We start from the raw sequence: 26,270 nt of genomic DNA on the forward strand, positions 1-26,270 counted from the left end.
TCTGGGAAAACAGCCCCGGGCGCCGCCCATCATGCCGGGCACTCGATGCGGAGCGCAGCTGCCGGCCCTCGGAGGCGTCGGGCGGTGCGGGGAGGCGCGGCCACCGGCGGGATGTGGTAGCACGTGACACCGGCCCCAGCGCGCACCTATCAGACGCCGGCCCCCTGCACTGGACGCGCAGGTGAGGAGGGCAGGTGGGGAGGGTCGATGGAGCGGGGCGGACTCCGCCGGAGACGCAGTCTTTGTTTGGGTGCCTTCGGGGCACACGTGTGACGTGTAAATGGATGTGAGCACCTGACCCAATAGAAATAGCCAGAGTACTAGTTGATTCCTGGTGTGATTGTTCTGAGTAGCCTTACATTGTTAGCTGCTTGGTACCACTTTCCTGTCGTAGAGTTATTTTAGCTTTGGCTATATTAATTTGGGCTGTTACGTTAGTATCTACGACCTTCGCCGTTGGCGGTTTGCGGGTTACTGGAGCCAGGGATGGTGGAGTGCGGAGATGAAGTTTTTAAATTGTGCAAGTCTCGCAAGTTAGAAGGTACTGTGCTAGCACAGCACAGCACAGAAACAATCCAAAGACGGAGTAGTATTTAGCTGTTTTTTTTTTTTTCTTTCCCTCAGAAGCTTTTAAAAGGCTGTCAGTAGAGTGGGGAAGAGAAAACTTACTGACTGAAATTGTTGGAGCTGGTCGATGCTTTTTGCAAAGTGGCTGTATTTCTGTTAGTTTCTTAAATGGCATTTCCAGAAAACAGTGTGAGGTCTGCAACAAATAATTGTGTAGGTCGGTTAGAAACATAAAAACAATTAAGAATGATTTGTAGAAGACACAGTGACAAGACAGAAAGAACTTAGTATCCTTACTTTAGGCCTTCTTAGGATGTGGTATGAGATTGGTAGAATGGAATCGCTTTGTTGAATGAGAAGGTCCTTTGGGAGTCACAGTGTGCCTTCCTTCCTGGTGTCTTCTGTCTTTGAGTACTTGTTACCTTTGGTTTATGGCTGTCATAACCGTATGGGGTCATCACGTTTTGGGAACTAATATCAAACAGAAACCTACTGAGCCTCTGTTACTAAAGTCGTGTTTAAACTGGTTTGAGAAGGTCTAGAATTTCACACGGATGATGATGATAATGATGATGATGAGGAGGAGGGGGAGGAAGAGGAGGAGGAAGAGGACATTATATAGACGTTCAGGAGCTTCCACACACTTAATATTGCTCTAATAAGTTACTGTAATCTATATGTTGTATTGTAGGCCTTGTGGTTCCAGTGATGGTTGTATTTTAGGTATGGCGGTAGGTGGGGAAATTTAGAGAAGTCTGTTTAAACTAGCTGGGGCCTAGAAACTTGGCTAGTCAAAGTAGCAGTGGCTTCTCTAAGTTACAAGGAGTTCCCATCCTTCTGTGAGGAATAGCATGCTTTTGTCCATCTTTGGTCCTTCAGATAGTGTGCCTCATTTGCCATGTGGTTCTAGCTGTCTTTCTGGGTGATGAGTGGGCATGGCTTTAACATTTTTTGGATGTAATTGATATCCAAAAGCTCATTTTGTGATTACCATACAGACAATAGAGTATAATTCTAGAAACAGGTCTATGAAAAACTTTACACCCCACAGTTTAGCCAGGTTCCAATGTAAATAGGACTCTGCAAAAGAGCAAGAACATTTTGTTTGTAATTTGTTACTAGGCTAAGAGAGTGGGAATCTTAAATTAGGGCTGACTTCAAAACTCAGCTGTACCTCTGACTAGTTAGGTGATTTTAGGTTTTTTTTTTTTCCTCAAAATCTAAGCTTCTTATCATTCAAATGGGACTAAGGTACCAGTCCAGGGCTGGGGAAATGGCCCAGTGAATAAAAGCAGCTGTGTAGGGGGACTGATAATTCCAGTTCGGTCCCTGGAATGCACATGAAAAGCTGTATGCAGGGGTGTGCATCTGTAATTCTAGCAGACCTCCAGGAGATGAGAGTCACATACAGGAGATCCCAGGAGCTGGCAGATCACAGCAACAAGAGAGACCCTGCCTCAACAACATGGAAGTTGCAAACTACCTCCTGACCACCAAATATATCCACAACCCTTTCAACATGTGTACATGTATGCTAATTTAAAAAAAAAAGATAACAAAGTGGATTAGCTAGTGCTTCAGTTGCTGTGACAAAATCCATGATAAGAAGCGACCTAAGGGAAGACCGTTTACTTTGCCTTACAGTTCAAGGGCATGCAGTCCATCATGGTGGGGAGGTAGTCACATTGTAGCCTGTAATCTGGAAGCAAAGAACAATGTGGGCATGGGCTTGCTTCCTCACTTTTACTTAATACAAGATCCTACCCCATTAAATGTGGGTGGAATCACCCTCATAGACACACTCAGAAGTATGTGCCTATGTGATTCTAAGTCCACAGTGGTTGACAGTGAAGATTTACCATCATACAACCACAAAGTATGAGGCTTAGGAGAGGCAGGGGTAAATCACTTGCCCGTTGTTCTAACAGGAAGAGCCTGCTGCAGTAAATGTGGAGTAAGAATGGGAGGTCTTTGAAGATCTCCTTTAACCTCTTTTAAGAAGGCTAGCTTCTGTAAATGATAAGATGATGGTCTCTAAATTCAGATTAGAAACTAGTGTATATGCATATATTTAAAATGTTTGCTTTTAATTATGTGTTTGTATCTATGCCTATGCAGTGTGTGCAGGTGTCCTCTGAGGCCATAGGAAGGTGTAGACGCCACCTGATGACTCCTGGGAACCAAACATGGTTACTGAGGACTGAATTCAAGTCCTGTGGAAAACAGCAAGGGCTCTTAACCCATGAGCCATTTTTCTAGCCCTTTTCTTTTGAGACAAGCTCTTGCCACGTAGTGTGTAGACTGACCTTGAGTTTACCATGCGGTCCACAGTAGTCTTCGAACCTTTGGCAGTCCTCTTGACCCAGCCCCCCTATTTCTGTGCCACCACACTTAGCTAAAATACTGCCTTTTCATATCAGTATTAAACTCTTTTACAATGCAGTTAGTGACATTGTAGGATGGACTAACCAGAAAGGGCAGCTCTGACTCTTCAGCCTTCTGAAAATGACCTGTGTATTAATAGAGTCTGATGTATTGGAACATCTCTGACAGTCCTTTGCAGGATGGCAATGGCCTTTTATTGAACTACTTTATGACTTGAGGCAAATGTTATATCTTTGACACTTAAATCCTCCTTTACCTTACTTTTCAAAATTAGTGTACAAATTCAAAATTATTTCAGTAGAGTTCTAGTAAAGCTTGCATGATGAACCTCAGTGTATGAAGGTATTAAGATTATTGTTTACGCTGGCATGGTTACAGATTTTAGGAAAATACTGATTCTTAGGAAGATCATGGTGCTTCTTTATGCCATCTGAGTCAGTCTCAGGCTTAACTTTTAACTCACTAAAAAAAGGGTTAATAAAACTATTCCAATACTTTAAAGATAATGCCTAAAAACTGGTTTGCGCTGATAAGCCAAATGGAGGTGGTAATTACAATGAGATTGATTTAACAACAGAAATAGAATAAACTACCTTGACTAGTGCTGCAGAACAAAGACTGGTGTTTGGTTGCTGTGTGTAGGGTTTGGAACAAGGCAGATTGAATTCACCCCTGTGTATGGTCTACAGCATTGACATGCATTAGTTAACTTTGAATCACAGTTCCTTGTTGTGGTTTCAGAGTCATGCATATAAAGAGCAGTTGGTCAGGTCCTGTTTCCCCATCCTGGATTCTTGGCTCTCTTAACACGTGGACTCAATGGTCGTCTGTGCTTTTTCCTAGGATGAATGACATGAACTTGAGCCCAGTGGGGATGGAGCAGCTGTCTTCATCCTCTGTGAGCAATGCCCTGCCAGTCTCAGGAAGTCACTTGGGCTTGGCTGCCTCTCCCTCTCACAGTGCCATCCCTGCTCCAGGTGAGTGGGAACAGGAGTGTTCAGTTCTGAGTGTGTTTAGGGTGGTGCAGAGAAATGAGTGAGTGTTATAGATAGAGTAGCCGTGTTTTTCCTGATAGTCACTTTCATCCAGAGCTGACGCTGACTTGGCTTTTTATCTGGGTGTCTCACACTCATCCGGTTGACACTTTGACATCATGTTCTTAATTACTAGAAGATCAGTTAGCATTCCTTTGTAAGTTCCAAAGCATTTGAAATCAAGCTTGTGTTCTTTTAGACTGGAAATTGTGCATCTGTAGAAATGCACAAGGCCTGGCTTTATGGGAAAGTAGTGCCAGGGATGAGCTTGTGCGTCCTCAGGAACACAGGAGGACAGCTTATTCTTCCCACCCCATGCCTTAATACATGAATTCCTTTTTTTGTTGTTGGGAGATTTTGTTTTGTTTGAGAACCGGTCTTACATACCCCTGGTTGGCCCCAATCTTTAATATAAACATGATGGACTTGCATTCTGATCTGGGATGACAGGCATGTGCCACCACACCTGGATCTGAAAACCCTTTTACTGTTTGATTTTTTTCTTTTCCTATTGAAATGAGAAATGAGTAAGCTATTGGTTCTTAAGCATATGTAGCATTGTAATGTTGTATTGGACTTTATGTTTATTTTATTTTGTTGTTCTTTTTTTGTCTTTGTTTTTTTTCGAGACAGTGTTTCTCTGTGTAGCCCTGGCTGTCCTGGAACTCACTCTGTAGACCAGGCTGGTCTCGAACTCAGAAATCCATCTCCCTCTGCCTCCCAAGTGCTGGGATTATAGGCGTGTGCCACCAATGCCCAACTTATGTTTAGTATTTTAAACAATATGGAAAAGACGCTTAGTTCTTCATAGAAAATTTTATCCTGAATTAATAAAATGCAACAGCCAAGTCCTATTAATTGAAATTAGCATCTCTTAAAGTGTCAACAAAAGAAATTTTAAGAAAAAGTTTATGTGATGTGTACATGTGTTTTGTCTGATTCTTGTTGAAAACATGGTGCTTCTTTGCACGCTAATAACCTGAAGCGGTCCAGAATCACTTTTGTAACCTATATGTGTGCCTGGTGCTCACAGAAGCCAGAAGAGGGAATCATGCACCTTTGGAACCCAAGTTGCAGATGGTTGTGAGCTACCATGTCGGTGCTAAGACTCTGAACTTGGGTTCTTCTGTAAGTAGCAAATACTCTTAGCTTCTTAGCCATCTCTCCAGCCCCACAAAAACAAAACAAAACAAAACAAAGTCCTAAAAGAGCATAGTGAGATATGCTGTAATCTCATTGTTTATGAGTATAGGCAGGAAGATCAGCTGAAGGCCAACCTTCACCTGAAACTGTCTTTGAAAATTATTGACCCATCTGTTTAATTCCTTAGCTATTCCTTTTAGGAAACAATCTTATTAAGAGGAAAAAGTTTGTATTAAAAAATACTCCTTCTGGCCAAAATATGCACATCAGCACTGAGTAAGTTGGTCGGTATTCGTTTGCTGGTTAGGCACAGGGACAGTCATTTAAGCATTTGCAAATGCGTGTGCTCCAACGTGGGTATAGTCTAGGTCAGACTTCTTTATTGTGAGTACAGCGCCTAGAGACAGGGCTGAAAACGCACACATACACTTCTGCATTTAGCTTTAATCTGGATGGGTTTCAAGTACAAACACACCTGGTTTTTGTTTGTTGCATTTTTAGACAGGATTTCACTATGTTGCCTAGGCTCAAATTCAGAATCCTTCTGCCTCAGCTTCTCTGGTTCTGGGATTACAGTAATGCACCAACCATGCTAAGCATTTGAGAGTTTTAAAAGTGAAATGTATAGTCCTAAAAATAGGAAAATAAAATGAGGCTTTACAAAAAGTTATCACTGCAAGAGACCACCATACCTGTGAGTTGTTTTTGGTTTTGATATTTATTTTAAAGATTCATTTTTAAATTTTATTTACTTGTAAGTGTATGCACATGAGGGCAGGTGCCTTGCAGAGGCATGTCCTGGAGCTGGAGTTACATGGTTAAGGTTGCTGGCAACTGAATTCTGGTCTTCTGGTGGAGCAGGACCACTGAGACATCTCTCCAGACCCGTTTTGTTGTTTTTGGTTTTAGTGTTATTTTTCCCTCTTTGCTGTTATTTAAACTAGATTGTTAATTGTTTGGATATTTGGGAGAAACACAACTGGAGGATCAGTTTAGCACTTTAAAAAACCCTGATGTACACACGTACACGCTGAGGGCCAGGTTTGTTCATGCACATCTGTAATCCCAGCACTTTAGAAGGTCATAGGTCAGCCTGAGCTAAATAGACCCTTTCTGAGAAGTAATTTGGTGACTAGGACTATTTGTAAGTTTGCTATAGGTGTTGCCAAATAGTATCTTGGGTTATAAAATGCTACTAGAGTGAGATTTTGTTTTTGTTTCTGTAAGTTCTGAGGGGTTTTGTCAGTGGTTTTTAGGTACCAATCTTTTAATTAAGAAATTTTTTTTTTTTAGGACTTCCAGTAGCAATTCCAAACCTGGGTCCCTCCCTGAGCTCTCTGCCTTCTGCCTTGTCTCTGATGCTCCCCATGGGCATCGGAGATCGAGGAGTAATGTGTGGGTTACCTGAAAGAAACTATACCCTACCTCCACCACCTTACCCTCACCTAGAGAGCAGTTACTTCAGAACCATTCTACCTGGTAAGTTTCATAGTTATTTGCTGTGATGGTGGGGAATAGAACAGCGTTTGACCTCAGCGTTTGGAGATTAGAGTTAACATCTTTCTCTCATTTTTGGATAGCAATCCCTGGGCTTGTTATTTGTGCGCTTTGCTTAGAATATGTGTACAGTTCAGTATTAAAGAAGCAATTTGAGTCTTGTTAGTGCAGTTTTTGTTTTTTATTTTTTTAATTGTTTTGAAGTGGTGTGGATTGAACCTTGGGGCCTCATGCGTGCTGGACAGGCACTTTCTCACTGAGCTGCAGCAGACACCTTTTTATTGTGCGACTGGGCAGCTGCCTGCCTATATATGAGAGTGACCTTGCTCCCAGTCTTTTTGCTTTCCACCTTCAAAGTGCTGGATTACAGGCATGAGGGGGTTTTTGTTTGTTTGTTTTTGTTTTTGTTGTTGTTGTTGTTGGTGGTGGTGGTGGTTTGAGACAGGGTCTTATTTGTAGCCTTGGAATCTGCCATTAAGACAAGGGTAGCCTCAAAGTTTGAGTTCTTCTCTGGCTCTGCCTCCTCAGTGTCAGGATTATAGATGAGCCCCACCATGCCTGGTTTGTGTTACTATTTTTTTCTTTGCGTCTGTATATGTGTGTAGTGTGTATGCATGTGTATTAGTGCACAAGTGTCTGTTGATGCATGTGCTTATGGAGGCTAGAGGTTGATATCACTTGTCTTTCTCAGTTATTTTTCACATTGCATATTGAAGCAGAGTCTCTCACTGAACTCAGAACTTGCTGATTCAATAGCTAGTGTAACCAACCAGCTCACATCAGTGGTCCATGGGATTACAGGTGGGGTGCACACACAGCATGGGATTTACATGTGAGTGTTGGGGATCCAAACTCAGTTCCTTTGGCTTACGTGGCAGTGCTTTGCCTGCGGAGCCATCTTCAGTTCCCTGTGGTAGAGTCTTTTTGTGACATGAACTATGATCACTGAATGTTGGTTCAGTGTTTTTAATTCTGTACTTTAACAGCTACCTGTCTGGCTTAGAGTTTATTGACTTTTATTCTGTTATAAATGTATTATATACACTCTGTTTAGAAAATTTAGCAAGCAGGGAGAAGGGGAAGCCACATCTGTCCTTCTGGTATACTTTTTTATTTTGGAGCATTGGTTGCTACAGTTTTTCATGATTAAGACTGCGATTTCTCTGCAATTGTGTATCTTTGCACTTAGTATTTTCCTTGCTACTAGATGATTTTTCATAACCCCTTTCCTGTCCCTTTTTTGAAGTGGGCTATGTTCTGGTTGGCCTGTGTGTAGACCTGGCTGGCTTTGAACTCACAGAGACTTGCCTGCCTCTGCCGAATGATGTGATTAAAGGGGTGTGCAGCCAAGCACAATAATAGTCTTTTAAAATGGTGTACCCCTGTAATTCCAACGTTTGGGAGGCTGAAGCAGGGAGACCAGGAATTTAGACTAGCCTTTGTTTCAGAAAAAAAAATTGACTGATTGGATATTTAATGGTTTATTACATCAGTGGCCAGCTTAATTTTTCCAGACTTTATTGTCACTGTAGCTGATATTCTTAGGGGTGTCTTCTTTGTGTATATTTACAAAATACACTCAGGCATTTTGGGAAGGTTGCTGTAAGTGCTGTTTGATGCAAGGCAGTGTGGTCACTTTTGAGTTTCATAAGTATACTGTGTTCTAGTATGTACTCTCCCACTAGCAATACTGCAGGTGACATCCCACATCCTTGGTCACAGCTTTGGATTTGGATGTAGTTCTATAGTAAGACTTTTTTTTTTGAGGCCCTGGGTCTGGTCCTAACTTGCTCCTGCTCCCCCCAAAAAAATTCTGGAAAATATGCTTGTTTTGAATGGTTTAATGTGTTTTGATAGTTTTATAACAGAAGTTCTTAAATAATTTTATTATTTATTTACATATTTTTTATAGAGCAAATTTTAGCATCTGTGGATCAACAAATTGCAATCACATAGCTATTAGAGGTTGGTTTTCATGTCAGTTGTTTGTAATTGGCTTCAGATAAATTTCCTGTGTTTAGGATTTGAATTCTATAGAGAAACTCAGAATGGTATATATGCTCCTTATATAGTCATTGATTAAAGAAGTAGTAGGTTATTTAACTTAAGTATATTAGTAAGGAAAACGGTTCCTAACATGTGAAATTTTTTATGTTTAACATTGTGCTAAATATCTCTGATCTCTTCTTTTCTCAGGCATTTTATCTTATTTAGCTGACAGACCACCTCCTCAATATATCCACCCCAACTCTATAAATGTTGATGGAAATACAGCATTATCTATCACCAACAACCCTTCAGCACTAGATCCCTATCAGGCCAATGGAAATGTTGGATTAGAACTAGGCATTGTTTCAATAGACTCTCGCTCTGTAAACACACATGGTGCCCAAAGTCTTCATCCTAATGATGGCCATGAAGTAGCATTGGACACAACCATCACTATGGAGAATGTTTCTAGGGTTACCAGCCCAATCTCCACAGATGGAATGGCAGAGGAGCTTACAATGGACGGTGTTACAGGAGAGCATTCCCAAATCCCAAATAGCTCTAGAAGTCATGAGCCTCTCTCTGTGGATTCTGTGAGCAACAACCTTACAGCAGACACTGTAGGACATGGTGGTGTGATACCCATTCATGGGAATGGTCTGGAGCTTCCTGTGGTCATGGAGACAGACCACATTGCAAACCGGGTCAATGGGATGTCTGATAGTACCCTCAGTGACTCCATCCACACCGTGGCCATGAGCACCAACTCTGTAAGCGTGGCACTCTCTACCTCACACAACCTGGCCTCCCTAGAATCTGTTTCCCTCCATGAAGTTGGCCTTAGCCTAGAGCCTGTGGCTGTCTCTTCCATCACTCAGGAGGTTGCTATGGGGACAGGTCATGTAGATGTGTCCTCAGACAGCTTGTCTTTTGTACCATCTTCACTGCAAATGGAAGACTCCAATTCAAACAAGGAAAACATGGCAACCTTGTTTACAATTTGTGAGTGTGCTTCACTGTTCTTTTCTGGAAATGCTTTTTTTTGTGTATTAAAATTGTATGTTCATGAGGGTTTTGCCTGTATGCATGTTACATGTATCACACATATGCCTAATGCCTGCAGAAACTAGGACAGTGTTGGATTCCCTGGACATGGAGTTACAAATGCTGAGCCAACATGTGGGTTCTGGGAATTGAACCTGGGTCCTCTGCAAGAGTAGCAAGTGCTCTTAATTGCTGAGCCATCTCTCTGGATCCCAAATATTGGTCTTAAAATACCATTATCCTAACTAGTGTTTGTCATAGTCTGATATTGGTTAATGGAATGAGGAAAGGAATTGCATTTTGGAATTTTCTTTGCCCTCATACTGTCCTTTTATTAATCTGGTGCCATTTGCTCAAGTCAAATAATAAGGTATAATTCAGTCATTCTTACAGTGGTGCCCTGGAGTAAACAGACAATATAATCGTGTCTATATTTTCCCTATAATATTCAAGGTATTTTCCCAAACAGAGCATTATGGGCATAAAACTTAGCAAAGATAATCTTGGTGATATACATTGTGTTTTTTCAGCATATGCCAGAAGAAAAGAGTTGCTGGATCACTTTATAACTGTGGAAAAATCAGGTTGATATACAGTGATTTTTCTTAAGAGTGTATAAATTATCATGGTTGGGCATGTAAAGTTCTTTTTTATTAGGCAGCAACAAAAACCATATAAAATAGTTGCTTTGTTGGTTTCACCGTGTGCTTAACCCATGCAGGAAACTTTCATATGCTTACTATATGCTGTGCTTTACCAGATGCAGGGGACAGGGCGGTCTACCAAAACAGTACAGACTGTGAGGAGTAGCCCGTAGAAAGCATGGACAGGACATGGGCAGCTGTAGAATAACAGTAAGAGCAGGACCATGAGTTAAGCTCATGGTGCTTAAAGATCTTGAAGAACAATTAACTGGGCTGTGGAAGGGTCAGTACATATTAGCCACATAAGGCAGCATATGTGTTAGCATAGGCCTGAAGACAGGCAGGATGGTATGCAATTAATAGAAAGATACCCGCTGGCACCCTTAAGTGCCTAGGACGAAAAGAGTCAGAAATGGTTCAGGTGGCTGCGGTGGAAAGTGGGTGTGAGGAAACACTCACCTGGGGAGACAAGCAGGAGCTGAACCTTCGGGGCCTTTAAGATCAGTGAGGGTTTTAAGAGTAAGGATTGGTATGGGGTTCTACTGCCTTGTGAGCTGTTAGACTTGTTAGAGGCAATTATTGTAGGGAGATAATGCTGAAATTAAGTGAAAGGTGATTATCTCCTTACAGCAGAAGTAACTAAGATGTGGAAAGTAGGCCATTTGTGTCATTAGCAGTCACTAGAGCTCGTAGGTGGGCTAAAGGGCTGGTGCTGTAAATGAGACACTACACACACTCTATGCCGACAGACAGGTGTGGGAGAGTAGAGTAGTAGCTTTTGGGAGGGAGGAGTGATGAATCCATTTTAGACATTGATTCAGTGTGTAAGGTGCTCAGTGGAGATAGCTAGTGGAGCTCAGGGAGGGAGTATCTGAAGGTAATAATCATGGCCATGGCAGTGGGGTGAAACTGTCAGCAAAGGGTACAAAAGAACTGAATACCGTGAACAAGGAGGTCCAAAAGTGTGGAAGCCAGTCAGTGAGGAAGCCTCTGTATTAGTCTTTAAAGTCTCCAATTTAATAATAAATGTAATTAAGGTCTTCTTACTGGTTGCATTTAGTAATTGGCATTTGAATCCAAGTGGTAACTTAGCTTATGTGAACTACACCCATTTATTTGTCTTGGACATGTGCTGCCTACAGGGTGCACTCTCTGTGACCGGGCCTACCCCTCAGATTGCCCTGACCATGGACCAGTGACTTTTGTTCCTGACACACCCATAGAGAGCAGAGCAAGACTGTCCCTCCCGAAGCAGCTTGTTCTCCGCCAGTCCATTGTAGGAACAGACGTTGGTAAGAATATTGGAAGAAACCATACAATCCCATCAAATCTCCTTTATGGGGCAGAGCTGTGAAAATGTGTGTGTGTGGAATTAGTGACTGGTTGATCTGAAATTCAGTGGCTTCAAATTATAAACGTTAGGGAATAAAATTGTAAGTATTAGGGAATGGTTGACTCCTTTGATGGTGACAATAGCTTAGGTAGAAAGCCTCTGAGAATCAGAATCAACTAGAAGCACAGATCCTGGCCTGAGTCTTTCACAGCCTCTGTTCTCAGACATCCATCAACTACCAAGCCACCATGCTCCCTGAAACTTGTTTTCTAATGAAATGTGGGAAATTTACCTCTGATAATCAGGTGGTATAGAGAAGATAAGCGGACTTTTAAAAAAATGTACTTGTGTAGCATTTCTCAGGAAGGATTGCGATTGTCAGGGCTTACTTACCCATATCTGAATCTAATGCTTCTGAATTACTGCGCCAGCCCTGTGAAAGTGCAAAATGAGATTCATTATGTTCAGCTATAGCTTGGGCATCTCCCCGCCAGACAGGGTTTCTCTGTGTAGCCCTGGCTGTCCTGGAACTCACTCTGTAGACCAGCCTGGCCTCAAACTCAGAAATCTGCCTGCCTCTGCCTCCCAAGTGCTGGGATTAAAGGTGTGCACCACCACTGCCCGCCCCGCCGGGCATGAATCTTAAAAGCACTAAACAGCTTAGATAATAGTCATGCATTATATTAAGTATAAGAAATTTTAGAGGCTGGAGAGATGGCTCAGTGGTTAAGAGCACTGACTGTTCTTCCGAAGGTCCTGAGTTCAAATCCCAGCAACCACATGGTAGCTCACAACCATCTGTAATGAGATCCGACACGCTCTTCTGGTGCGTCTGAAGAAAGCTACAGTGTACTTAGATAAATAAATCTTAAAAAAATTTTTTTAGAAGCTTGATTTATAGAGATTGCTATTTTTTGATAAGATGTTTTCTGATCTCTTGCTTATTCTAAAATAATGTGTTTGGAAACATGTAGGTTTTGTATGTATACAGCAGGAATTTGATTTTGCCTCTGCATTTCAATTTAATTTTATTATTTCTTTATTAAAAAGATTTATTTATTTTATGTATATAAGTACACTATAACAGTCTTCAGACACACCAGAAGAGGGCATCGGATCCCATTACAGATGGTTGTGAACCACTGTGTGGTTGCTGGGATTTGAACTTGGGACCTCTAGAAGAGCAGTCAGTGCTTCTTAACCACTGAGCCATCTCTCCAGCCTTTAATTTTATTTGTGTGTGTGTGTGTGTGTGTGTGTGTGTGTGTCTGTGTGTCTGTGTGTGAGAGTGAGAGAGAGAAAGGGAGAGAGGGAGGAGTATGTGTGTGAGAGAGTGTGTGTGTGAGAGAGAGAGAGAAAGAGAGAGATGTGAAGTTTCAGAGAACACCCTTTCAGAAGTGGAGTTCTGTGGGTGGAACTCAGGTCATCAAGGTTTCCTAACAAGTGACACTGAGCCATCTTGTCGGCTACTTTTGTCTGTTACTTTAGGCTAGGACCTACATGTCTTAGCTGTCTCATGATTGTTGACACATCAAAAATGTTAGTTTTGGTGACCTTGAGATCCTTTGTCTGGGTTAAGCGCCTGTCTCAATCAGTTTAAATCATTGTGTAGTTGGTGTTCTTCCATTGATAGGTGTATGGACTGCAGAAACCATTCCTGTGCGGACTTGCTTTGGGCCTCTAATCGGTCAGCAGAGTCACTCCTTGGAAGTAGCGGAGTGGACAGACAAGGCAGTTAACCATGTCTGGAAGGTCAGTGTTGAAGCTTCTCTGGCTTTTGGCTGCTGCTGCCGCTGCTATTTTTTTGTATCCCAAGCTGACTTCATACTCTGGTCTTCTCTTCAGTCTCCCAGATGTTTGGATTGTGCCTTGCCAACACCGTGCTTGACATTTCTGGTGGCAGTTTTCATTGTTTAAAGCATGACAAGTCAAAATTAGCCAGGACTGAGAATGCATTCACTTGTCCATTATTTTGTATTACATTTTCCCTTATTTCTGGTATAAACAACTGTTGAACAAATAGGGGATAAACTGATGCAGTTTTCATTGTATAGATTAATGCAATGATTCTGATCTCTTAAAAAACTTATATGTTCGGGAATTTTGCCTAAATGTATGCGTAGTACTGTGGGTGGTACCTATGGAGGCCACAAGAGGGTATCAGAGCCCCGGGAACTGGAGCTATGGGAGCTGGGAAGCAAACCCAGAGCCTCTGCAAGAGTAGCTAGTGCTCTTAACCACCAGGCTATCTCAGGCCCAATTTATATCATTTGTACATTTTGATTTCTTATGGCTGCTGAGGCTATGAGCTTTGTTTACAAAATAAAAGTTATTTTTGGTTAACTAAACATTCCTTCAATATTTGGCTTAGTAAACAGTTTTAGAATTAGCTACAATTATTTCTCTAGTTTCCTAATAGGAATATAAGGTTTTGACATCAATAGCTGTATCAGCAGCATATTTATATACAATCTTTAAAAAATGGGTGTAGAATTGACTTGGTGAGGTGGTGTGGAGGGAACTTTAATTTTAATGTTTGACTCGGAAAATGGGTGGAGGTAGCTCTCTGCCTTTAGGAGACAGTCATCGCCACTATACCTACCTATCTGGTAGTTTTGATAAAGATGGATAGATAAGTAGACTGTAGTTTATCTTTTTAGCCAAGGTACTCAAGAGTGAAGTCATTCTGTACACAGAACAGTGCCTGGAGACCTCTAAAACTCTCCCTTGTATTTCTGGAACCGGGAAGGGTGGCGAGATGACTTATGGAGAGGGCCCCAGCTAGCACTTAGTAGATAAGTAAATGAAAGGTTTTCAGGTCACTTTACATGTGTGCTTGCCTTCTGTTGGCAGATATACCATAATGGTGTCCTAGAATTCTGCATCATTGCAACTGATGAAAATGAGTGTAATTGGATGATGTTTGTACGCAAAGCCAGGTAAGGCTGCTGTAGTAATGGCATCACTACCATTCAGGTGGTTGTTCAGTAGGGAACTCGGTATAAGTTGTGGAAGACAGATGAATACAAGTTGCTACTAGTACCTCAACGTCCTTATGCCCAAGCCTTTTCAGCATTTCCAATCTAGTAGCAGCTGACTGATGGTGGCTGTAAAGCAGAATATGTCTTTTTAAAAACATTTTATTTGGCTTCTGGGCAATAAGGAATGATACAGTCACCCATGCATGAGTTTACAAGTAAATGCCTCTTCATATCACTAGTAGCCTTTCAGGCTATCATTAGAGTTACCTTTGTTAGCTTTCTATCTTCATATATATTTGTCATAAGGAATTTTTAAGACTTCATGGGCATTGCGACTCAGGTCTAAAATAACCAGCGACCAGTACTTGGGAGCCTGAGGTAGGAACCTCTGCAAGTTCTGGTCTGGTCTGGGCTACATAGCAAGCCCTTGGTCAGTCTGAGCACAGATTAGGACCCAGTCTCAAAATAAACAGGCACGCTTCGTTTTAATTTAGCTTTTGTTTGTACTTCAGCCTGGCCTGGTACTTGGAGCAATGCTCCTGTAATCAATCCTGTCTCCACCTCTCAGGTGCTGGGATTGCAGGTGTGAGTTGCCCATGCCTTGCTACTTATTCATTTGGCATCTACTAACAGACTGATGTTTTGGACTAAAGCGATAACCACCTATGTACTAAAGCAAGAATTATGTTTTTTCACAGTCCCTAATAGAGAGCGCAGAATTACAGAAACAATAGAGAAAATCCTTCTAAGTTTTCACTGGATTCTGCTTATAGAGGGTATAGTATGATGCGTGTATATCTTAGAATTACTATACTTGAGGGGCAGCAGATGTAGCTTATTGATAGGATTGCTGGGCTAGAATGTGTAAAGCTTTAGTTTCAACCACAGCACTGAAGAAAAAGTGTCCTTAGCCAAGTGTGGTATGCACTTGTAGCCCTGGCTGTTTAGAGGCCAGACGTTTGCAACTAGCCTGAGCAACATAATGAGACCCTTTCTCTTGATGTATTGAATGTGGTTATGTAGGAACCGTGAAGAACAGAATTTGGTGGCCTATCCCCATGATGGAAAAATCTATTTCTGTACCTCCCAAGACATCCCTCCTGAAAATGAGCTGCTTTTCTATTATAGCCGGAACTATGCTCAACAGATAGGTAAGTCTGTGAGACTTGTTATCGTGCATCTAGTGCAGCTCCATCAGTGACCAGGAAGAGAATTTGATAATGATTTTACAGCAGCAGCTTTATGAAAGCAAGCTGCTAGCTCTGCATGTGATGGGACAGAAATTGGTACGTCTTCACTAGGTTGATGCTGCTGTTTCAAATAAACAAGTTTTTGTTGTAGGACTTTGAATCAGGGCTTGTAAGTCCCTGAAACTGTTTTTTGAACTGTTTTTGCTAACTTTTGAAAGTTAGCAAACACCCTTCCATTTGATTTAATGTGTTTTTTTTCTCTTTTTACTGTGTCACATTTGTAGGTCTACTTAAGAGTTTGCACTACAAAATGTAAATGGTTTCTCCAGGAGAAAAGACCGTTTCAATTCTGTTTACCAAGTGCTTCTTGTGTGCCCTCGTGCACTATTTTAAATGATAGGAATATGGCACTGAACAAGGCATCTTAATTTGACAGGTAGTGAGCGAGTTAGACGTTTTGGTAGAAGGGAAAATTGTAATTGTCAGTTATTAATGTCAAGAGTAATTTCGAAATTAAAGTAACAGGAGATATTGATTTAATTTTTTAAAGGTGTTCCTGAACACCCAGATGTGCACCTCTGTAACTGTGGCAAGGAGTGCAATTCCTATTCAGAGTTCAAAGCTCATCTGACCAGCCATCTCCATAATCACCTGCCTAGTCAGGGCCACAGCAGCAGCCATGGGCCGAGCCACAGCAAGGAAAGGAAGTGGAAATGCTCCATGTGCCCCCAGGCTTTCATCTCTCCTTCCAAACTCCACGTGCACTTTATGGGTCATATGGGTATGAAGCCCCACAAGTGTGATTTTTGTAGCAAGGCTTTTAGTGATCCAAGCAACCTACGGACACACCTCAAAATACATACAGGTAAGCTGTATTGAACCACTGGCATGGAGTTTTTATAGTAGTTAGAATTTGCAGCCATAAAGTCTTGGCAGAAAGAAATTACTGAAGGTAGAGTTATAATATGTCATAGAATGTATGCAGATAGCTATGGGATATCATTGGACTGTAGGCCTTGTGAGGTGGTAAACCTAAGGTTCCTAAGGGTGTTACTTCCAGATACCAGGGTATTTTCTTAAGGAGTCCTGCTGTGTAGTTTGAAGGAGCCTGGTTTTTATATTTGAGCTTCCAGTTTCTAAACTTCATGTAAACCATCTCCAAAACAATGATTTCTTTGTAGTTTATGTGTATGGCTATTCTGCCTGTATGTGTACCACTTGCATGCAGTGCTTGTGGAGAACAGAATTCATCCCTGGAATTTGAGTTAAGATGGTTGTGAGCTGCCATAGTGTCCTGAGAATTAAACCCAGGTCCTTAGTAAGAGTAGCCATTAGCCATCCCTCCAGCCTCTCAGCTCTTCCCCCATACTCCAAAATAACCAGTGAGGTCTTAACTTTCCTGGCTGAATCATTTTTTCTACAGATCACTAAAAGGAAGTTCCATTTTCAGCCTGTTGTTTTAAGACTGGGTAGTTGGAGGAGAGACCAGGTGTCCTGTAGAAGCTAAACACCCACTATAGTTTTCCTTCTTCTCTCTCTCCTTTACCTCCATTCCTTCCTCCTTTCTGTTCCTCTCCCCCCAATTAGCTAGCCCTTGTCCTAGAATTTTCTTATAGTATACTTGGAAGGATTTGATTTCAGTTCTGTTTTGTGAGATACTGTGTTTTATTGTTTTTTTTTTTTTGTATTTTTAAAGAAACAAAAATACAAATTATTCAATGGAAAGGAGTTTGAGTTATCTCTCTTTTTTAAAGTGAATCTCATTACCCCAGGTTAGCTTCATGCTTACTGAAGATGACCTTGAACTTCTGACCCTCCTATTTTAACTTCCCAAGTGTTGGGCTCTGAAGCATGTAGCACCATACTTGGGTAATATGGTCCTTGAAATCGAATCCAGGGCTTTAGGTATGCTAGACAAGTACTTTACACTATTACATTGCTAATCCCAAATTGTTTTAAATAAAGTAGGCACTGATACCATGATTTTCGCTTTCCTCAAAGTTTGTATATGTGCCAGCTGCAAACACATGCACTTTTAGATATGAGGTCTTAGGAGGTCAGACTTGCTGGCTTTGCTAGCTTTAGTTTAGGTTATGAATGGAATGGCTTAGACTGTTTTTAGGTAGACAATGTAGGGGAGTGGAGTGCCAGGCAAGAGTCAGTTCTGCTTGGTTCTTTCTTGGGCTGTTTCTCCAAACTTACCTGCTTGTCAGAGAATCTGTAGTTATTTTATTCTTGGTGTGATGTCCTGGAATAATTTGCAGGTCAGAAGAATTATAGGTGTACTTTGTGTGACAAGTCTTTCACTCAGAAGGCTCACCTGGAGTCTCACATGGTCATCCACACGGGTGAGAAGAATCTCAAGTGTGATTACTGTGACAAGCTGTTCATGCGGAGACAGGACCTGAAGCAGCACGTGCTCATCCACACACAGTAAGTCCTGCAGTGGGTGCTGCTTGTCGAGGAGAGGCATCGTGTGTGTAAGTCCTGCAGTGGGTGCTGCTTGTCGAGGAGAGGCATCATGTGTGTAAGTCCTGCAGTGGGTGCTGCTTGTCGAGGTGATGCATTGTGTGTGTAAGTCCTGCAGTGGGTGCTGCTTGTCGAGGAGAGGCATCGTATGCATTCCTGAGACTGAGGCGCTGGGTGTGCATCTGCTTCTCCCTTCACAGCTAGGGTCCCGTAAACTACCAGAGTCCTGCCCTAACACCAGGTGCTGAGGTGGGGCACAGAGTAGACTGACCAGAGGCTGATATCTTCTGGCTATTATGTTTCTATTATTGTAATGGAGGCCAAAGCTGATGGTTTCTGGCAATTAACTCCTGCTAATAGCAGCAGGGGATTAGAAAAAGATACTAATTACTTGGACTCTTTAACTCAGGGTCTTCTCACTGGCCAGTTGGAGCTCATTAACTCTTGCTGAGCCAGAGAGAAAGAAAAAGGATAAAGAGAAAGTCATGCATACACACACACACACACACACACACACTTTCTCTCTCACTCACTCACTTACTCACTCACTCACTCACTCACTCACTCACTCACGGCTGGGCCTGACCAGCAGTTTCATCAATTTTACAAATGTTCATGCATACTTATGTACATACACATATATATATATATGAGTACATATGTACATACCTACAGACAGACATATGCATATATCCACATAAACACGTTTGATGGGTGGGGCAGAGCCTCAACAGTCATACCTTATTTTTTCTCTTAGCCTTTTTTATACCTTCTTAGACAAAAGTTCTTTATAAAATTACCTCACAGATAAAATGTTGCACAAAAAGGAGTTACAGAAGGATGTTGATAGTAAGTTCAAAGTGGTATTTCATTCTGTAACTTCATAAGTTCAAAGCAACAGTTTCATGTGGCCTTGTTTGATCTTACTGTATACATGTGGCCTTATCCTTTGACTTGACTGAGAATGAATTTTTTTCTGGTCATAATTTGTACCAAGACTGCTTTTCTTCTTAGTGCAGTTTATGAAAGCTCATTGTTTTCCTTATTATACAGCCTTTACTTACTATTCTATGAGGCAGGGGCATGTTCTATTCTTAATTCTAACTTTATTATCTTTTTGGCAAACCATCTCTTTAAACTTTCTTCCTAAAATTACTTGAATCAAATCAGGAGTTCTATAAAGTTATTAATTCATCTAAACAGCATTATTATATGAAAGTACATCTTTATATTGATCTGTAGGAAGTTTGCCCAATAGGTGGGCTGAGCCCAGGAATCCTTAGGCTATGAAGTAGTGGCAGGAAAGGCATATCAGCAATGAGAAGCAGTCCTGGGACAGAGTCTCTAAGATCCATGCCTCTTAGAGTCCCCATCCCAGCCATGCACAATGGTGGGCCGTCTCCAGAAAGCTCACTTGCCTTCCAAAGCCTTTCCTACATGTCTTGTGCCAGTCGTTAGGCTGTACTGTGGAAGATTTCACTTCTCTGTTTCTGTTCTTATTTTTATATGTTCTTTGTATTCCTTTTTACCCATGTTTTTAAAACATGAAGTTTTTTAAACACCTCTTTGATGCTTGATGCTCTCAGTGTTGTGCTGGGGATAGAGATAAAGACCTGTCTGTATCTTCAAAGAGCTCCGAGTTTGGAACGTGAGATGAGTCAGTTAGTAGTCACCATGCTGAGTTGCATTGGGTGCTGAAGACCATATAGAAGCAGCACTGGAATCTGATCCAGCAAGACACTCCTATAATCTCATCTACTCAGGAGACTGAAGCAGACAGATTGTGAGTTAGAAGATAGTCAGAACAGAAATAGAGGGTGCTGGAGAGGTGGCTCAGTGGTTAGGAGCACTACTCTCAGAAAACATGTATTTGATTCCAAGCACCCACATGAAGGCTCACAGCAGACTATAGCTCCAGTTCCAGCGGTTCCAGCATGCCTCTTTTAGGCACCAGGCTGGCAAGTGGTGCACAGTCGTACATCCAGGCAAAACATTCATATACATGAAATAAAAACAAATCTTAAAGGCTGGATGAAGGTGGTGCAAGCCTTTAATCCCATCACTTGGGAGGCAGAGATCTCTGTAGGTTCAAGGCCAGCCTGATGTACAGAGCCAGTTTCCAGGACAACCAAGGTTATACTACACAAAGAAACCCTGGCTTGAAAAACAAAACAACAAAACAAAAAAACCAAAACCAAACAAAATAAAATCTTAAAAACAAAGGGTTGGCAATACAGCTAAATAATATAGCAATTATCTAGCCTAAGACCAGGGGTCCAGTCCCCATTACTGAAAAGGGGCGCATAAGCCAGCCTTGGGGATCAGCCACACTCCCTAGTAATTTGAGCTTGGTCTTAAGCTCAGTTAGAATTAAGAAAATAGAGAAGGGTAAGGAGTTAGAATGATATTCTAGGTGACAGCAAGGGTGTGAAAATACCAGAGGCAGAAACACAGAAGCAGAGAATATCAAACGTGTTTCTCTGTGTTAGAAAATACTACTTTGTGCTGCTGAGGTGGCTCAGCTGTTAAGAGCACTGACTGCTCTTCTAGAGGTTCCAAGTTCAAATCCCAGCAACCACATGGTGGCTTACAACCATCTGTAATGAGATCTGAAGACAGCTAATGTACTTACATATAATAAATAAATAAAGTCTTTAAAAAAAAAAAAGAAAGAAAATACTACTTACTACTTTGGAGAGTGTGGTGAGAGGCAGACCCTACATCATAAACAATCTCTTTTTTTGAGATAAAATCTCATGTATCCCTGGCTGGCCTTGAACTCACCATGTAGTTAAGAGATGACCTAATAAGATAATATTAGTGCTATGATCAGAGGCACGTACCTTTTGTGCAGTGTTGGGGATCCAACACAGGCTCTCGATGCTAGGTAGGCACTCTACTGAGCTATGTCCCTGTTGAAGGTCTACCAAGGAAATTAAATTTCATTCTCAGAATAATAGTGTACTGTGAACAGATTTGGCTCCCCTACCCACTGTCTGCTAGGGCAGTTCTGTGCTAAGGGTGTGTGTGTGTATTGAAATTATGGTTAATAGAGAAACAATTAAGCATTTTTTAGGTGTTTGGTTTACCAATATTAGTTGTGTATATGTAGCTATGTGGGCATTTACAGACTTTAAGTAGAGGGGTGTGATTGTTTGACATACCTCTTCTGTTTCAGATGGACAGAGAGTAATTCAAATGGAGCAAGGGGTTGGGCGCCAGGCAGGAGACTGCCCAGGAATGCTTTACTGAATTTGGGTGTAAGAAATGGTCTCTCCTACTGTTAGTATAGTGGTAGTAGACAGAAGCAGTAGATAGTGTTATCCTCAGCTTTGAGCAAGTGTTAGAAGACGGGGAGTTCATTGTAAATGCTGAGGAGTCAGGATCTAGTGTAGTTCTCAAAAGGACTTTTTTTTTTTCTTTCCCTTTTTTGGTTAGAGAGTTTTGCTTAGCCTAGCTCAGCTTCCTGATTAGCTGAGGTCACAGGTAGGCACTACTGTATTTGCTATACCACCCTAAAGAATCTTTTAAAAACTTACTTATTTGTATGTACTTGTTTGTGTGATGCATACATGCCATGGTACTCATATGGAGGTCAGAAGACAACTTATGGATGCCCCCCCATCCTCCATGTGGATATTGGGACTTTAACTCAAGTTGTCAGGTCTCAGGCAAATGTTCTACTTAACCTTCTTGCTGGCCCTATACAGGATCTTTTACAACAGCCTTCATTAGTTTCATTGATAGTGTGAAATTCTGATTATCAAATAGAAGTTGTACAGTATGAGAGGTGAGTCATGTGAGTGCTGTCCTCAGTGCAGATTCTCAAAGAACGCTGTAAAGAGCAGGATCCCAGCAGGAGGAAGTAGCCACGAGTGCACTGCAAGTTGGGCCTGCAAGTTCCCTGCCCTAGCCTACAGAGCTGTGAGGAAACAGCACCATTTGCTAAGCACCCCAGCCTCCTAGTTGGAGGGTAGGTGGTGAGAGGGATGTTAGTGAGAACAAGAGCTTCAGTTTCTTCCTCGTATTTTAAGACACATTTCTAGGCTCCATATTCTCTACTATATCTAAACCCAGTTCCAAAAAGCCCCACATCACCCTGGAGGTGAGGGCTTCAAAATAGGAATTTGGGGCTATAGGAGATGGTAGGGAGAGACTCAGTGCTAACACTGCCTGTTAACAACTGCTGACAGGGTCCCTCCCACCTTAGGGATTCTAATGTAATTGGCTGGGACCAGAGCCCCAGCATAGCCTTTTCCCTTCCTTTCCCCACTTTCTTGAAGTAGGGTTGTAGGAGTCTACCTCCACAGCTAAATTTGTCCTTATTGTTCTTTCTTAAGACTTATCTTAAACTCTGTCTTGCTGTTTTTAAAAAGGTCCCCACGAGACTGAATATACCGTATTGGGACATACTAATTTTCAAAATGTCTCTGGCAGATGGGGATGTTCTTTCTTTCTGAATACCACACAGTCAAGGTAATTTGGTGGTGGTGGGGGGAGCGGGGATAGGAAGGTGAAGGTATATGCTATGAATTGAAACTAGGATCTTCCACATGCAAGGCAAGTGCTCTACCACTGAGTTACATCCCCAGGCTCTAACCACTCTGTAACATAACAGCTATTTATATAATGTAACATAACAGTCACTGTCATGTTTCCGTATAGCTCTCTTTTTATCAGGACATATGTCTTTATACTTTCTGCGGCTTGGCCTATTGGTTAGTTTCAAGTTTGGTCTTTCAGAAGTGAACACAGTACTTTATGATTTGTTTAGGAACAAGAGTTGTGGTTCTGTGCTTGCTTAGTGTGCATAAAACAGCAGAGCTTTCATCTTTTTTGACCTTGAAGGTGGACACATCTTTTGATCCAAGTGTATATTTCTCCTGTGTATATCCCCCATCTATCTATCGGTCTGTCTGCCTATCCATCTATCAATATAAACACATATATATATGTATATGTATGTATATATGTGTATGTATATATACACACACACACAGATGTAGATATTCTTGCTTATGAAAATATAAAACTGAAAGCCACCAGACTATGAAGAATAAGAGAAACCGGTTGCAGACTCATTGTAAATACTTCATATTAATGGAACGGAACAAACTACAGGTACTTGGGCACCTTGAGTGACTATCATAGGCTTCATTTTCAGTGAAAGAAACCTACACTTGATGGTCCTGTTTGCATAGTACTATAGAAGAGAAAAGCAGCCTGGTTCTAAAAGTTCCTATAAAGGCCTGAGATTAGGGAATTTATGTGGCTTGATGTTTACACCCCAAGCAGATGTCACTCTTGTGTTTCTCTTAGAGAACGCCAGATCAAGTGTCCGAAGTGTGATAAACTGTTCTTGAGAACAAACCATTTGAAGAAGCATCTCAATTCTCATGAAGGAAAACGCGATTATGTCTGCGAAAAATGTACAAAGGCTTATTTAACCAAGTACCATCTCACCCGCCACCTGAAGACCTGCAGAGAGCCCACCTCCAGTTCCTCAGCACAGGAAGAGGACGAGGACGAAGACTCAGAGGAAGAAGGTCTCGCAGACTCCATGAGGGCAGAGGACTGCAGGATGAACAGTGCTATTTACTCAACAGACGAGGCTCTCTCCACACATAAATAGGAGGAGAAAGCAACTGCTTAGGATGGAGCACACATTGGGAAAACAGAAAACCAAGCCACTGTTAGAAGTGGGCTGAGTGGGGGTCGCTAAGCACTTACGGAGGAATGTCCAGTGGATTCTCTTAAGATGGACTGGGAGACAAGGCCTGCGTCTGTCCTATTTTTCAGTAATGGGTGGCAATGAAAGGGCCACCATTTGATATCTGTTCTTTATTTACATGTAATTTGGGAGATGCATTTGTGCTTGAGTCAAAGTGCCCTTTTGTCTACACAAATCAGATTTCTCATTGTTCCATTTTTTCCCCCAGCCAACGTGAGCCATCCCACTGCTAACTACACATTATGCACTATTGTAAGGTATGTATTTCAGAGAGGATTGTAACAGCTGTGCAAGTATTAGGATGACTGTAATTAATTGAAAAGTAATACCTGCCTGCCTTCTGGCCACTTGGGAGTTTAGATCCTGCTTCTCAGTCTCAGCAGGGGTTGAAAGGGCAGGTAAAGAATCAGTCATGGTTCAGAGGACAGTGGCTCGTAGAGGAATCCAAGGTTAGCCACCTGGTTTATCTGTATGTGCACATCTTTGTGGTCTAGCCATGTCTCTGTCTTCAGGAAAGCCTTCAGTCTTTTAGAGTGACCTAGAATATTCACAGTGTTCAAATGATTCCTGCTGAGTAGTCTCCAGTCAGCAAGTGCACATGGGCTCACCTGACAAGATTGGTTCTTCTGCCCACAGGAGGAAGGAGGGGAATGATTTTTTTTTTAAAATGTAGGTTTACTGTATGAAAACCATTAAAATGTTGCTAGCTGAAAGCAACAGTAGTTCCAAATGCATTGTGGGTTTCAGTTAGGCCTTCCCAGTTGTCTTCCTTGCTGAAGGTCCTCACCAGCTAAGTGTAGAGGATACCACAGGGTTTGGAAGACAGAGAAGGCTTATTAGTCACCCCCTGTGAGCAGGCACACCCAGCTTTTGTCAAGAAGCAGACGACACATCCTGAACTTGACAGGATTGATGGAACATGCCTTCCTGCTCAAAGGCACAACCTTGGCTTGAGTAGAGGACTCTGCTGGGAAGGTTTTGCTGCTAATGTATTTATAGAATGAATGTATTTCATTCAAATCTGTATTCCTCTAGGAAGAATTAAATCATTTTTAATGAAAATACGGAATTTCTCATGATGTTTTGTGGAAGAACTTGAAAGTTAAAAGGAAGTCTTCTTAGTTTTGGCTCTGAGATCCTATCCTAATTGATTCTGTGTAACGGAGTTCAGACTGCTGCTGGATTTGTAGCCTCTCCTGCACTCTTAAGGTGGGGCTTTACTGTCTCCTTGGAAACTAGCAGGTCTACAGTTGAAGGCCAGTGCTGTGGGTGGCTGTTAATACTAAAGCATGAAGCCTCTCTCATCACCATTAGTGTTCCAAGTAATTTCTCCCTTTTCTTAGGAGCACATTCTGGGCTAAATTCTTTCATTACCTACACAGAGATGCTCTTCAAAATAATTAAGCTAAATACCCTGAACCACAAGACAAGAGGAAGGGCAGAAAATCCTTGCTATAAGGATATAGCTTCCACCCTTCAACCTCATGGGTTTAAGTGGCATATTTTAAATTATTCTTTTAAGAGATAACTTAACAAATACCCTTTGGTAGGATTTAAACTTTTCTGCTTTGTTGCAGGTCATGTTCATTATTGCTTTTGGGTCAGTGGCACACTGTCTGACAGGATATGGTAAATGTGTGCTCTGGATCCAGCTCAAAAGTTCTCAGCTGGGATTTACTGTGGGGTGATAGGCTGTGTGGATGCCTCTTAATAATACTGTGTTTTAGACTTGCCTACCTTTTTTTCATGGTAGTACAGATCTTTTTTTTTTGGTTTTTCGAGACAGGGTTTCTCTGGGTAGCCCTGGCTGTCCTGGAACTCACTGTGTAGACCTTAAACTCAGAAATCCCACTTGCCTCTGCCTCCAGAGTGCTGGGATCAAAGGCGTGTACCACCACTGCCCAGTGTCAGTACAGATCTTAAGATAAACTGGATACATGATAAGCCAGGAAGTCCTAAACTTTGCAAATTAAACAGGAATAATTCCTTTTCTGGGCTAAAGATTATGATTGGTGGTTCCTTAAAAGGTGAGTTGCTCATATTTCTTGGCATATGTGCCATGAGAGGCAGCAGGATGTCATAGTCTAGGTCTATACCAGGCATTTTAAACTGGTGACCTAGGTACAGAAGTGCAATAACTGCAGGAAGTGCTCTTTTACCAGTTTCCTAAGAAACATAAATACGTCAGCAGCTTTTAGTCCATCAGTGTCATGAACCTAAATTATCCCATCAACTTATCTCCTGGAAGCACATAGAAGAATGA

General features: G+C 41.8%; 1 protein-coding gene across 2 annotated transcripts; it reads left to right on the forward strand.

The window, feature by feature from the left end:
• Prdm4 (PR/SET domain 4) lies at positions 1-25,071 on the forward strand. Of its 2 annotated transcripts, none has more exons than XM_031349076.1 (11): positions 1-181; positions 3,796-3,929; positions 6,423-6,608; positions 8,823-9,617; positions 11,446-11,595; positions 13,249-13,388; positions 14,490-14,575; positions 15,641-15,768; positions 16,358-16,672; positions 18,072-18,240; positions 23,596-25,071. In XM_031349076.1, exons 2-11 carry the CDS (start codon positions 3,797-3,799, stop codon positions 23,906-23,908), a joined length of 2,415 nt encoding a protein of 804 aa, XP_031204936.1. In that variant the 5' UTR covers positions 1-181; position 3,796; the 3' UTR covers positions 23,909-25,071. The 2 variants fall into 2 exon arrangements, with proteins under 2 accessions (XP_031204936.1, XP_031204937.1); XM_031349077.1 differs by having other exon boundaries at positions 13,270-13,388; positions 23,596-24,234.
• The last annotated feature ends 1,199 nt before the right edge of the window (positions 25,072-26,270 follow it).

Source organism: Mastomys coucha, unplaced genomic scaffold, assembly GCF_008632895.1.
Source record: "Mastomys coucha isolate ucsf_1 unplaced genomic scaffold, UCSF_Mcou_1 pScaffold4, whole genome shotgun sequence".
NCBI lineage: Eukaryota > Metazoa > Chordata > Mammalia > Rodentia > Muridae > Mastomys > Mastomys coucha.